General features: G+C 36.7%; 1 protein-coding gene across 2 annotated transcripts in view; it reads left to right on the top strand.

Annotated features, from left to right (window-relative positions):
- LOC123781661 (pregnancy zone protein-like) overlaps window positions 1-2608 on the top strand; it is a 46350-nt gene extending 43742 nt beyond the window's left edge. For both annotated transcript variants that reach the window (XM_045781311.2, XM_087855603.1), the window contains exons 34-36: window positions 94-196; window positions 1164-1205; window positions 1841-2608. In XM_045781311.2, coding sequence (XP_045637267.2) covers window positions 94-196; window positions 1164-1205; window positions 1841-1863 — 168 coding nt within the window. In that variant the 3' untranslated portion in view covers window positions 1864-2608. The remainder of the gene's footprint in view (window positions 1-93; window positions 197-1163; window positions 1206-1840) is intronic.
- Window positions 2609-15672: the final 13064 nt, after the last annotated feature.

The following is a 15672-nucleotide window of genomic DNA, read 5'->3' as shown; positions in this document are numbered from 1 at the left end:
AACCATCAGCTTTGATAATTCCATAGGAAGAGAGGATGGTAACTAGAAACTAAGTTAATCTTTGATTCCAATTCAGTTTTCCTGTCTCTCCAGCTAACCAATCAAACCCTGAGTTTCTCCTTCTCAGTGGAACAAGACATCCAAGTTGACAATTTGAAACCTGCTACCGTAAAAGCCTATGATTATTACGAGACAGGTGAGTGAGATTCAGACATGCTGAGCTTTGAAAGGAAAAAACTGACTAACCTGGTAAAGGGTCACCTTAATTCAAACAAAATTCCACAATCTTTCACCAGAAGAAAAAGTGAGTTTACAGTCATTGGATAATCATGTTCCCCCTAAACTAGTCTCGAACCATTCTTATAAAGCAATAAGGGGATCAGTTCTTTCTAAATTCTCCCATGAAGTTTTTTGTTCTGGAGTGAAATATTCCAGAAATGTAAGTACAGTAGCAATAACTAAAAAACACCTCAGTACTGATTTGTGATATGAGACCTCAAATTTGATCTATTTTTTTAAATATTTTATTTATTTATTTGAGAGAGACAGAGCATGCACCAGAAAGAGCATGATCTGGGAGGAGGGGCAGAGGGAGAGGGAGAAACAGACTCCCTGCTGAGCAGGGAGTCCAAGGGGGGGCTTATCCCAGGACCTGAGCGGAAGGCAGATGCTTAACTGACTGAGACACCCAGGTGCCCCAAATTGATCCACTGTTGACTCATGCCTTGAGTAGTCTCACAAAATTCAGGAAACTCTGTAATATTTTTCCATTTGCTCATGACTTTGAATTAGAAACTTATCAGCATCATAACATGCTGGTAGTGTTAAAACTTTACTCCTTCCTGGACTGAGAAACAGTTCAGAGAGGAAGTTAAATTCCAATAAGAAGAACACAGCTATGAGGAAGGCCATACAGTATCCTATAGACAGACAATCTTCCATCTGTGAAACCTGCCCTTGAATTCTGTATCCTAGTCCAGTTTTCTCTTACTGCCCCCTCCACCAGTCCTGCATGGTTTAGTACAGAAGTCATTCATTTCCATTGGCTCCATAACTGTCTTTATATTTTCTTTCTTAGCTTATACAGTTTATTTACAATTAATTGCCCATATGCTTATTTCTGAATGTCTTCACTCTTTCTGTCCTACCATTTTGTATTTCAGAGGAATTCACTATTGAAGAGTACAGGGATCCCTGCGGTGCTGGTAATTATAAACAGCGAAGTCTAATGCCAACATAAAGAAAATAAATAAACATTGGTTGTCCATATAAGGTTGCTTCTTGGGTATATCCTTATCATATTATAAAGCCCATGGTGTATCATTTAGGAATTTAAACTATTTCAAATGTATTATAGAATTTCTCAGTAGAAAAAAAAATGCATGTAAATTATAATTACTGGGTCTGGGGTGACTTGTTTGCAGATGAATCCAGGAATTTGTCACATATAAAAACTAAATCATCTAATATTTAGTTTATACTCTATACCCTGTGGTGATATATTTATCACCTATGACCTTTTTAGGATAGTTCTAAACTTATACTAGTTAAGGTCAGGAAACTTTTCCCTGTGGTTTTTCATATAGCATAGCATGAGAGATGTCATCTACAAGATTTTCTTTTAGGCTGGTTGACAATATTCATTTTTGACAATATAGCACTTGCTGTGAGATCTTCAGTTCTCCGTTCTAAAATAGGAAACTAAAAACAAGAACAGCCCTATCATTAAAAATAATTAAAATTTATTAGTTCAAATACTTATGATTGAAATATGAAAAATTATTCCTTTAGTACATGACAGAATTTCCCTAATTTTCCTAACTTTTATTCCACTGCTTAGAATCTGAAGACAGAAATGCTTGAAAATGGAAACTTGTGGACCTCATCAGATGATCTTCTCCAGCAACGAAGGACAAAGACTTACCAGGAGAGAGAAGATAGTAGGAGAAACAGGGGACAGGAATTAGAAATATATAAAGTTTGTATGTTGAATAAATTTATGACGTATACACTTCTACCATTTGTTATTTCTCAATATTGTATTTCCCTTCTGAAATATGTATCTATTCCCTGCAGTATTTTTACAAATACTATAAAAGCTATATGAAAAGCTAAGCTACAAACACTACAGAAAAATCAAAATGGAATTCCAAAAGGTGTTCTAGTAACCCACAGGAAGGTAGGCAAAAGAAAATAATGTTTCCAAATACTGGAAACAACCAAAATGTCTATTAATAGGTGAATGGTTATACTAACTGTGGTACATTCGTGCCCTGGAATACTACTCAGTGATAAAAAGGAACAAACTCCTGATCTACACAACAATTTGAATGAATTATGAGAGCATTATGCTTGGTGAAAATAAAGCCAATTTCAAAAGGTCATACTGTACAATTCCTTTTATATAACCGTCTTGAAATGAGAGAATTATAGAAATGGGGGGGAAAATCAGTGGTTTCCAGGGATGAGGGATGGTAGGGCAAGGGGAGATTGGCATACTATAAAGGGATAGCTTTAGAGAGATATTTGGGGTGATGAAATCCTGTATGTGTTTCTTTACAAGTAAAGTATTTGCATTTCTGTGGCTTAATAAAATGTTTTAAAAACACCTGGGTGACTCAGTCGGTTAAGCGTCTGCCTTTGGCTCAGGTCACGATCCTGGGGTCCTGGGATGGAGCCCCGTATTGGGCACCCTGCTTAGTGGGGAGTCTGCTTCTTCCTCTCCCTCTGCCCCTCCCCCACCCCTATTCATGCTTGCTCTCTCCCCTTCTCTCTCTCAAGTTATTTATCCCCATAATCATACTGGGTACTCTTTAGTACTGCATTGAATATTAATCAATTTATAATGATTATGAATGTCAACATTTTACAATATTTAGCCTTCCCTATTCAGACACAGTTTATCTTCATTTATTCAAATCACATGAAGTGAATTCTAAATTTGATTTACTTTCTGAATTTGGACTGAACTACAAAGTTAAAGATTAACTTCATGAATATATATATAGTACGATAAGTTGAAAGCATAAAACAATGTATACACGGAGACAAAAGATATGTGCAAGAATCAGATTACAAGATAATGAAAGACTACAACAATAGTTTTCACTTGTTGATAGAAATCATTGCAAGATTTGAAGCAAGAGAATATTCCAGATTTGCGTTATAAGAGTGCACCTTCTAGGGGCGCCTGGGTGGCACAGCGGTTAGGCGTCTGCCTTCGGCTCAGGGCATGATCCCGGCGTTCTGGGATCGAGCCCCACATCAGGCTCCTCCACTATGAGCCTGCTTCTTCCTCTCCCACTCCCCCTGCTTGTGTTCCCTCTCTCGCTGGCTGTCTCTATCTCTGTCAGATAAATAAATAAAATCTTTAAAAATAATAATAATAAAAATTTCAAAAAAAAAAAAAGAGTGCACCTTCTAGGCAAAGGAAGAAGGAAGTTTTTGCTGGTCTCCAAATACACAGTCCATTTGTGCGGAGCTCAGCTCTCTTCTTCATGCTTCATCAAATGTTTTAGCACTTATTTCTCTTCCACATTTATACAATTCTACACTTTAAAAGATTATTTTCCTCTTATCAATAATTCAGACCTCTTTGAAAACCAAACCTGTATCTTATCTGCAGCCAGTTCACTCAACGCTGCCGTGAATATTGTAGGCACTCAGTGAAACAAAGGAGTGACTGAATGGGTCTCTGCCCAAGTGAGCATATTCCCATGGGTAGATAGGTAGAGGAGAAATGGAGGGACACAAAGGTGTTGGAATATACCAGTAAGAAAAGTGAGCTAGAAGGGTTGCTGGAGGGGAAGTGGGTGGGGGGATGGAGTAACTGGGTTATAGGCATTAGGAAGGCACTTGAAATAATAAGCACTGGCTGTTATATGCAACTGATGAATCATTAATTTCTACCTCTGCAAACTAAAAAAAGAAGAAGAAGAAGAATATATAGAAGAAAAAAAGAAAGAAAATGAGCTAGAAAGACCGTTTTACTCAAACCTGAGTTGAATTGCTTAATGCTTCACAAATATTTTATGGAAAAGATTTTCATACTTTTCCAAAGTCAAATACATGAGGAGGAAAGGGAATTTTGGTTATTTAATAGCACTTTAAGCAAAACGTGTTTAAAAGTAACTTTTATACGTTCACTGAACTCTAAGAGGAAAATTATTGCCTCCGTCTTGCAAAACTGGCTGTCAGCAATCATCAAAAGGGTAAATACACATTATTTCTGTTGTGGGTTGAATTGTTCCCCCCAAAAAGACATGTTGAAGTCCCAATCCCTGGCACCTGTGAATGTGACCTTATGTGGAAATAGGGTCTTTGCAAATGTACTTGAGACGTGAGTTAAGATGAGATCACCCTGGAGTAGGATGGACCCTTTGTCCAATATTACTGTTGTTTCATAAGAAAAGGTGAAAGTATACAGAGGCAAGCACGCACACAGGGAAGACGACATCAGACACACAGAGAAAAGGTCATGTGATGATGGAAGCAGAGACAGGAACACCAAGGGCTGCTGGCTACAAATGAAGCAAAGAGAAAGGCAGGCAAGAGGTTGCCCTGTAGAGCACTTGGAGGCCCTGTGCACACCTTGATTTTTGACATCTAGCCTTCAAAACTAGGAGAGAATAAATTTCCATTGTTTTAAGCCACCCAATCATAGGAAACTATTGTACTATCCAATTTAAATAATATATTTTCATTACTGGACCAGTTTACTTAGTTCATTCTTATCTGTCTATTAATCTGAGCAAATGGGGGCCCCTGGGTGGCTAAGTCAGTTAAGCATCTGACTTTGGTTCAGGTCATGATCTCAGGGTCCTGAGATCAAGCCCTGTATCAGGGTCCACCATCAGTGTCGATTCTGCTTTTAGTCTCTCTCTCCCTCTGCCCCTCCCCCCATTCGTGCTCTCACTCTCTCTCTCAAATAAATGAATAATAAAAATCCTTTAAAAAAATAAAATAAATCAGAACAAATAGATGAGCATGTTCCAAATGATTGAGAGGTGGAAGGAGAAACCAAGAAATTTTCTTTTTGTTTCATATATTCCCACACAGTTGAATAATAAAATATCTTGTTCCATAACTTACAACAAACAAAAAATAAAATGAGGTATGGGGTCTAGTTTTTCATATCTAGCCTTCTACCATGTTTATAGCTTATCTCAAAAAAGATGAATCTCTTCTTTCTGTTAAAGTTCTCCAGGAGAATTTTCTTATATATTTCTTCTGTATTCATAGGGAAAATAAAATGATTCATAATAAAAATAAAAAAATCCATGAGCCATTAAGATTGCTGGATTTCAAGGCAAATTTGGGTGAAAATTCTGATTCATAGATTTTAATCTGTGCTGGTATGCTCCCTCAAGGAATATTTGATTAGTACTTAATACAAAGTAGAAGTATTTTTGCAGAGCTTTCTTAGTGATTTTAAAAATATAAAGGAGTCACTATTATTTAAAGGGCAATAATGTGCAAAATATCTTTATGCTTTTCACTTAATATTCTCAGGCCCTTCTCTTATAAAATCTAGGAATCAGAATTAATGAGATATATTAAAATAAAGAATACTCAAGCCACTAAATGCAAAAGGTCTGCAAGGACTCAAGTTATTGTAGAACAAAGTTTGGCCTGAGGAAATCTGTGCCAAGATCTAATGTGTACTTAATCTGACAAAATGAAATTTGTCATGTTCAGTAAATGATCTTTGATTACCCAAACTCTGTTAATATATAAGCCACACAAAGACTTTCATCCTCAGTACACTCGGATATCACTTGGCCCAAAAATTCTCCCCCAAAGACACTAAGCAGCTGAATATAAAATTAAATTGCTTCTTGATATCGGGCATACAAAGAGAAAAGATTGAAAATAAAAGAGAATGCTTTTGCTTATTTGTGTAAAATAAAACAGCACCTTTTCTATAAATGTTTTTATAATTTGTACTAGCACTCATAGATGAATATTATTAACTATGATATCTTCTTATTTTAACAAATTATTCATCAAAGTATAATTTTCAAAAAGAAAATATTTGTTCATATATATATAATGTATATTCTCAAGCAAACATAAACACGTGTCAACGATTTTATTTAACCTATTAAGTAGCTAGTAAGATGTCATAACCACTTCAAAGAACATCCAAAGAGCTAGGGTATTTACAGGCAATGTAATAAAAACTGTTAAGATAAGAAGGATGGGTTGTGTATAAAACTAAACAATATAAAATATGCCATAAAATTCTTGGGGTTATCTCTTCCACTGGACAGAAATTATTTGCATGTTTTTCTGACAAAAACCCACAAGTAACCTCACTGAGTCTGGAGCCTTTCATCTGTAGTAAATAATGAAATGAACGAAGTATATTCACCTTGATAATCTTTAAGTGGCTCTTGCCCCCAAGTTGTGTTGAAAGAAATGTGCTACTCCTCATTTTTGCCTTATTGCTGAGTTTCTGGTCATTTTTCTGATGGTCTCCCCTCTCCAAAGATTATTCTTGATTTTAAAAAAGAGAAGCGGCAGTCTCATTAGGTCTGTTATGAATTGTTTTCATAAGTGCTAGGAGGGTTAATTAGCTCTGTAGGACTCCTTGATTTTGTCTGCAAATCTTGAGCCTTCAGTATCAAGCAACTACCAAGGCCACATAACTAACTTCTATCCAGCAGCTTTCATAAGGAATCTTTGTTCTAACTTTTAAGACCCTCTATGACTTACCATTTCGCCTACACTACCCACACAGTTAGATGAATGCCTCTCATCTAAAAGTCCCCCAAATTCCAGGGTCCTTGGCTTGCACGATCTTACTTGTACTTGTGAGACTGAGGCCCTATAAGTCAGGTACCAGGTCAATTTCATGAGAGAACTTTGTAGGCATTGACTCCACTGATATTTCTCAATAGTGAACTTATCAGGTCCGATGATAAATGAGAATTATCTTCAAATATTATTGCCCCAAGTAGGCCTTGATTACACAACCAACCTTTCCAATTATATCCATGTTAAGAGAAAACAACAGATTCTTATTAAACCATGCAATTATTTGCCATGCAAAGTGTAAAGATTCAGTGAAAGTGTGTGTTTGAACTCTAAGGGAATCAGTGGGAATCAGATATCATTTTTTTTTAAGATTTTATTTATTTATTTGACAGAGATAGAGACAGCCAGCGAGAGAGGGAACACAAGCAGGAGGAGTGGAAGAGGAAGAAGCAGGCTCATAGAGGAGGAGCCTGACGTGGGGCTCGATCCCATAAAGCCGAAGGCAGACGCTTTAACCGCTATGCCACCCAGGCACCCCCAGATATCATTTTTAAATGTTTTGTTTTCATCCAAAGAAACAATATCTACTAAATTAGGAGTTAGATATAATGTAAAAAAGAAAAAACTTTTCCTATATTTGTTAAAAACACAATATCTAAAATAATACTTAACCATATTCCAAATAGATAACCACATTTTAATTTCCCTCCTTGGTTTATTCAATCCTAGTAATTCTTGTTCTGCTTGATCTTAGGTCAAGCATTTTTGCTATATTTGCTTCTAAACTAAAAAGAGTCCTGGATATCTTGACAGATGCATTAGCACAGCCCAAAAGTTGTCTAAGGAGAACAGCTCAGAAACCTGGGTCCAAGAGTCTATTCTTTGAAGTATCAATGTTCATAGTATCTAATACAAGACTTTCCAGAAACATTCAGCAAGAATCAAGAAGTAAACACCAGGAGCACCTGGGTGGCTCAGTTGGTTAAGCTTCCAACTCTTGATTTCAGCTCAGGTCATGATCTCAGGGTTGTGAGACCCAGCCCCACATGGGGCTCGCACTGGGCACAGAGCCTGCTTGAAATTCTCTTTCCCTTTCCCTCTTCCCCCACCCCAACTCTAAAAAAAAGAAAAAAATTAGACACCTACTTGATAGTAAAATTAGTTAATTTATATCAATAACCAATAACATATCATCACAGTGAAGGAGGACAAATTTCTCTATAGGCATACTGCACATAGCTATTTCACAAAGGTTTGATCAATGTTTTCATGGAAGTGACAATAGGGGGCCCTGGGTGGCCCAGTCAGTTAAGCATCCACTCCTGGTTTTGGCTCAGGTTATGATCTCAGGGTCATGAGATTGATCCCTGCATCAGGCTCCATGCTCAGCCCCGAGTCTGCTTGAGATTCTATCTCCCTTCTGCCCCTGCCGCTTGTGCTCTCGCAAATAAATAAATAAATCTTAAAAACAAAAGTGAGAATATGCTACGAACAGTGACGACCTTGACAAATCTCCAGTGTCTTCACATAAGAAGTACAATTTCTGAAATATTTATATTGACATTTTGCCTGTGCAAACTTAACCTAGGGAAGGCTGACTATATCTTCCGATTTGATCATTCTTCCCAAGTAGGTCTTACAACACTGATGAGCTAATTAATAAATATAATGAAAAATATCCTGACTTTATAATTTCTTTTAAATTTAGGATTCCATCCAAGGAAAGCAAAAGAAAGTAGACCAATTGTACCTGGCAACTAGGTTAAAAAGGGAAAATGATACTTTGTTACCTATTACCTAATCAAAGTGAAAATATTTTAAAGTTAACATAAGAGAAAAAAGAGAACATGATTGTAAAGTCAACACAAAGCAGAGAAACATATTCTGGTGCATCACTGAATAGTTGCTATCTGGACACATTACAACAGAAAATAAGTAAAAATCTCAACCACTGTTGAGAGCAAAACCTACTAAATTGAGGGTAAAATATAGCATAAAAAGAAATAAAAAGAACTTCTCTTATAATCTTTAAAAACACAATATTTATAATCGTACCTATTATATTCCAAGTAAATAACCACAATTTAATTTCTAAGACCAATATATCATTAACAGAGAAAGCCTAATTTTAGTTTTACATTAATATAACATTTTGTAGTAAAAGTTTTATAAGTTTTTTAAAATTAATAAACCCATCAAAATTGAGCCAAGAGTGGGGCGCCTGGGTGGCTCAGTCATTAAGCGTCTGCCTTTGGCCCAGAGCGTGATCCCAGGGTCCTGGGATCGGGCTCCGCATCAGGCTCCCTGCTCCCCTGGGAGCCAGCTTCTTTCTCTCCCACTCCCCCTGCTTGTGTTCCCTCTCTCGCTGGCTGTCTCTCTCTGTCAAATAAATAAATAAAATCTTAAAAAAAAATAATTGAGCCAAGAGTAACATCAACAAAAATGGTAAAGAACTCCAAGGTATCAAATATTCATGGATTGAAAGATATATATTAATGTAAAATATTACATAGAGTAATGAAATATAATATATAAATTTTAGTATACTAATAGATTGATAAAATTAAGATGGCAATATCCCCCAAAATGATCAGTGCAATAGATTCAGTGCAACCTCAACCAAAATTACAAGTGCTTTTCTTTCAAAAATGAGCAAGCCGATCCTGAAATTCATTTGGAGATGCAAGGAACCCAAAGTAGCCAAAACGATATTGGAAAAGAACAAAGAAGAAAGGCTCACATTTTCCTATATTAAAACTATTTTCAAAATTGAATCTAGGATCCAGAACACATAAAAACCTCTTACAACTCAACCCTAAGAAAGCAAACAATCAAATTAAAATATGGTAAAGGAATTGAATGGAAACGTCTCTAAAGAAAATGTGCAAATAGTCAGCCAACTCATGAAAATATGCTCAATATCGTTAGTTATTAGGAAAATGCAAATCAAAACCACAATGAGACACCTCTTCACACTCAGTAGGATGGGGATAAGAAAACAAACAACAAAACAGAGAATGACAGGTGTTGGCAAGGATGTGGAGAAAAGAGAAGCCTCATTTATGGAATGCAGCAATGTAAAAAGCTGCAGCTGTTTGGGAAATGGCTTGGCAGTTACCCCAAACGCTAAACAGAGATTTCCAGTGTGAGCCAGCAATTTTTTTTTAAGATTTTGTTTATCCATTTGAGGGAGAGAGAGGGAGAGAGAGAGAGCATGAGCCGGGTGGGAGGGGAGGGGCAGACTCCCTGCTGAGCAGGGAGCCCCATGTGGGACTTGATCCAGGACCCTAGGATCATGACCTGAGCTGAAGGCAGACACTTCACCAGCTGAACCACACAGGTGCCCCTGATCCAGCAATGCTATTCCAACTTACACACCAAAGACAATTGAAAACACATATTCACACAAAAACGTCTACACAACTGTTCATGGCAGCATTATTCATAATAGCTGAACAGTGGAAACAACCCAAATGTCTTATCAGCCGAATAATAAATAAAATATGGTATGTCCATACAATGGAATATCTTTCATCCATATAAAAAAGTAAAGTACAGGGGTGCCTGGGTGGCTAGTTGTTTAAGTGTCTGCCTTTGGCTCAAGTCATGATCCTGGGGTCCTGGGATCGAGTCCCACATCAGCCTCCCTACTCTTCTCCCTCTCCTTCTGCCCGCCCTCCCCCACCCCACTCATGCTCGCTCTCTCTTGTGCTGTCTCTCTCTCTCAAATAAATAAATAAAATCTTTAAAAAAAATTAAAGTGCTGATACAGGCAGCAGCAGGAATGAACCCTGAAAATACCGTGCTAAGCGAAAAGAAGCCAGACACAAATAACCACATAAGTTATTAATCCATTTACTTATATGAAATGTCCAACCAGACAAATCCATAGAGACAGAAATAGATTCAAGTTTGTCAGAAACTGAGGAGGAGGGGCGGCTGGATGGCACAGCAGTTAAGCGTCTGCCTTCGGCTCAGGGCATGATCCCAGAGTTCTGGGATCGAGTCCCACATCAGGCTCCTCTGCTATGAGCCTGCTTCTTCCTCTCCCACTCCCCCTGCTTGTGTTCCCTCTCTCGCTGGCTCTCTCTATCTCTGTCAAATAAATAAATAAAATTTAAAAAAAAATGTTTAAAAAAAAAAGAAAGAAACTGAGGAGGAAAAAATTGGGAGCAGGTACAATATTTCTTTTGGGAGCAATGGAATATTTAACAATTAGACAGTGGTAATGATTGCCTAACTTGAATATACTAAAGTCACTTAATTGTACACTTGAAAATGGACTTTTACATTATTTGAGTTGCATCTAAATAAAAAATTACCCCCAAAATGTGCCAGCTATGGAGAAAGTTGTAATGCTTCTTTCCAGATTCAATGTTACATATGAAGGGAGAAATAATCATTTCCTGCAGACCTCATTCTACATTCATTCAGGTTCTCTCTTTCACCATTCTGTTTCACATTATGAAAGAACCAGTCATTTTAAAACAAAAATACTTTTTTTTTTCCCCTTGGAAAAACAGACACTCAGCCCATTACTTTGCACAATTGTGTTTTTCTGTTCCCAGTATAGTCTCACCTTATTGATAATCGTAACTTTTAGCCCTACATACAGAAAAGCAACTGGAAGAGAGATCATTGAGAAGTGTCTCCCGTATCTAGCATTTTAGCAGGCTAATAAAGCTCTCAAGAATAAATGTAATACAATTTTCTGCAGCCACCCAAATCCCTTTTACAACTTTTCAAAGTTTGGAGTTGTAAAAACAAGGAACAGAAAATGTAAGGCAACATCGGAAACCGGGGATGTACTGTATGGTGACTAACATAATATAATAAAAAATCATTAAAAAAATAAAAATAAAAAAATAAAATAAAAAAAGAAAATGTAAGGCAAGGAAAATGTGGTTAATCTGAAAAAAGACCAACTACAAATAATTCAAGAAATAAAAAATTGATTCATTGAAATAAAAAAAATCAGGGGCGCCTGGGTGGCTCAGTTGGTTAAGTGTCTTGATTTCAACTCAGTTCTTTTTTGTTTTTTTAAAGATTTTATTTATTTATTTATTTGACAGAGATAGAGACAGCCAGCGAGAGAGGGAACACAAGCAGGGGGAGTGGGAGAGGGAGAAGCAGGCTTATAGTGGAGGAGCCTGATGTGAGGCTCGATCCCATAACGCCGGGATCACGCCCTGAGCTGAAGGCAGACGCTTAACGACTGCGCCACTCAGGCACCCCTCAACTCAGTTCTTAATCTCAGGGTTGTGAGTTCAGACCCCACTCTGGGATTTGGGCTGAGCGTGGAGCCTACTTAAAAAAAAAAAAAAAAAGAAAGGAAGAAAGAAATTTCTAATGGTTTGAGAAGTAGATCTGACAGATAAAATGAAAATTAACAAATTTGTAATAAGATCTGAGGAAATTACACTTAATGCAGAAGAGAATAAAAAGATTATACAAAATATCAAAAACAAGCAAAAAAAAAGCACAGAATAGAGTCAACACTTATTTCCAATAAAATGAAAAATTAACACAGACTGCTTCTTCCTTCTTCCAGATAACCATGGAGAAACAATATAAGCAAGAGAGAAGCAAAAGATTTAGGAACCAACAAAATATTAGGAAAAAAAGGAGGAAACGAAGGCGATCTGGAGCTGATGAAGAAGTGGCAGGGGAGTTAGTAGTCAAAGAGAAAGGAATTTGGGAAATGGCTGACTTTGTAAATTGAAAGAAAGTTATTTAAGTTCTGCTGTTGATTTTCTTTCAAGCTGGTTTGGGACAATCATTATCCCTGCACCACAGAAACAGCAGCAAAAGCCTAGAGTAAAATCCTATTAACAGAAAAGCTCTGCAAGTATGAAGAATAGATGAAATCCCATGTGGAATAACCAGTTGCCTCTGGCTTTCATTTTTCCATTTTGTCCCCCTTGCAACCCTCCAAGCTCCGGAGGTGATCTCTTTTCACTGCTGTCTCCTACAGATATAAAAATGTAGCAAGTAGGGGCGCCTGGGTGGCACAGCGGTTAAAGCATCTGCCTTCGGCTCAGGGTGTGATCCCGGCGTTATGGGATCGAGCCCCACATCAGGCTCCTCCGCTATGAGCCTGCTTCTCCCTCTCCCACTCCCCCTGCTTGTGTTCCCTCTCTCGCTGGCTGTCTCTATATCTATCAAATAAATAAATAAAATCTTCAAAAAAAAATGTAGCAAGTAAGAGTGATCACCAGTGGTCCTTGGTGCCTGGGGATTTCCTCCCTGGACTCTTTCCCTCTCCATACTTTAAAGTCACTAGCAGGATCACGGACAAGGATGATCTTTGGCTCTTCCCCTACATATATTATCGGCCAAAGTATCCCATTAATAATGGGCTCACATGCCAAAATAACTAAACAAATGTTGTCTGTTCAAGTCCTATAAAAGAAACACAGCAAAGTGATCAACATATATTACCTAAAGAAGAGTTATCAGAATAAACATAATATAAACTAATCATAATTTTTTAAAATAAATAATAAAAGGTATACAAAATATAATTAAAATCTAGAAATCATTACACAAAAAAGTGGGAATATTAGATATGAACACATAACATTTGATATTTATGAGATTAATATTCTGATGTGTATACTGACGAACAAAACAATGAGCTTGAAGATAAAGTGGAGGAACTTTGCAAAAAAGCAGCAGAAAAGTTGAAATAAGTACATAGAAAATGCAAATGAAAAGCTAAGTAATATGGAAGATTGAAGTAGAAGTATGAACATCTACATCTTAGACTTCCCAGATCAGGAAAGGAAAAAGGAAAAAAATATAAATTATGGAAATAAATTTCCCAGAATCAAAAAAATTTTAATAACTACATAAAAAAGATGAAAAAAATACCACAAACATGGACATATACTAAGCTTTTAAAATTTGTAAGATAAAGAAAAATTCTAAATGATTCCAGAGACAAAGACTAAGTACAAGTTCTCAACAACACTGAATACAAGAATACAACTGAAAAATAGTTTAAGGCACCAAGGAAAACTTCACATCAAGAATTTTATGTCCAAAAAATAAGTAAAAATTAAAAAGTAAAGAATTTTATGTCCAAGAAAATCATGACTCAAATGTGAGAATATAAAAATATTTGCATGTATTCAAAGCCTCAGAAGTTTTGCTGGACAAAAGCCCTATGCTGAAAACCATTGAAGAGAAAGTTTGCAAACAAAATAGAGAATTAAACCAGGGTACACTATAAAAGATATGAAAGCAAAAATGATTTAAAGTATTAGTGCTATTTATGGATTTCTTTAAATAAAATGGGTAAAATCAAAGAAACTTGAGAAAGTATTAATTTTGTATCAGGCAAGGTACAATCAAGGGGATCAAAACCACATTGTAATTTGAAGAGGGAACGTTTAATATAAACTATTATAAACAAAAACAGGAGATTGGTATAATAAGAGATTATTTAATACAGAATAAAAAGAACTCTAAAAAAATATTACAATACCAGGACTATGAAGCAGACACTTTCCATGGGCTGAAACAGTGCACCAAGGAAAAGACAGATCTGAACTACATCCAACAAAGGAACTCCGCAACGCTGAGTGCTGAACTTTGTTGGAGTGGAAGCAGCCCTGGCTCACTGGATGATAGAGAAGTTCACTAAGGCTTTAAAACCAGGTGACAAGGGAAGGGGCTGGGCTGGTGGCACTCTTGCTGGGAAGCACCTCAGAAGGTGTTGGGGAAAATCAACCACAGTCAGTTGCCAAGTGCTGCTAGCGATGGGGGGCACCTTGCGGTACAAAAGCCACATGCACTGCTGAAGACAGGTGCTGAACAGATCCTGCAAACTGCAGGAACCCGGCACCAGAGGAGCCTGAGACTGCAGAAGCCACATCTGCTGAAGGAGACTACCTGGAAGAGCACCTTACAACCAAGAAGAGAAATTTCTTCCTTCTCCAGTGTTCTTCTCGAACTCTTCATTAGGACAGCTTAACATCTTAGCAAAGGATAAAAATTCACAGACACCAGTTCCACAAGGCAAAGTAACCAGTGAAGGGTGGATTTGGAAGGTATTGACTTGGTAACTCACACAGACCTCAGTAACTCATTACTTTAAAATGTATATATGAAGAGGGATAGATATAGGAGAGACTAAACATATATAGGCAATTTCTAAAATACCTGCCCTATTAGATGGAAGATGTGGAAAGTCTAAGCTATCACAGGAATAAATAAACATGAGTATGAGTCTTATGTAATAGCAACAATCATAAGACAAAACAGAAAATATATATTTTAAATCAGATGAATAAAACTTTCAGAAATAACAATAACTGTAAATGCATTAAACTTAACAATTAAATGAGAAACTATTAAACTAGCTGATAAAAAAGGGAAAAAATCTAGCAATGTGTTGTCTACACTTTAAAAAAGAAAAAGTTTGAAAAAAGAAAATCAGAAAAATGATACAGCTTGAAATGAGATAAAGCAATAAATATGAACCAAAGAAAAGCTACCCCAGTAGCAATCTTATATCTATCAAAATTAAATTTAAGGAAAAATAAAATCAGAAGAGACTGTGAGGGATATTAATTACTTTAAAAGAAATATAAAGCAGGAAGTTACGCCCATTTTCAATACATAGTCATTAAAATTACACAAACAAAAGTGGAAATAAATTGCAATGCAAAATAAATATTAACTATCCCTCTCAGCAACTGACAGCTGCTGCAGGGGAAAACAAAACAAGAATATCAAATACTTGTACAATGAAATGAATAAGCTCAAGTTACATGTACATGGGGGAGAAGGATACTGGTGTAAGAGTGAACAAAAAGACCACTAGTAGGAAATAAGGAGTTCAGAGATGGATCAATGGGTATGTAAGACTTTAACAGACCATATAAGTGGCACTAAAAATGAATGGGA

This window comes from Ursus americanus, chromosome 25 (assembly GCF_024610735.1).
Source record: "Ursus americanus isolate L20-20 chromosome 25, mUrsAme1.1.p, whole genome shotgun sequence".
Lineage (NCBI taxonomy): Eukaryota > Metazoa > Chordata > Mammalia > Carnivora > Ursidae > Ursus > Ursus americanus.
The sequence above is the reverse complement of the archived record's forward strand: the minus strand, read 5'-3'. Positions and strand labels throughout refer to the sequence as shown.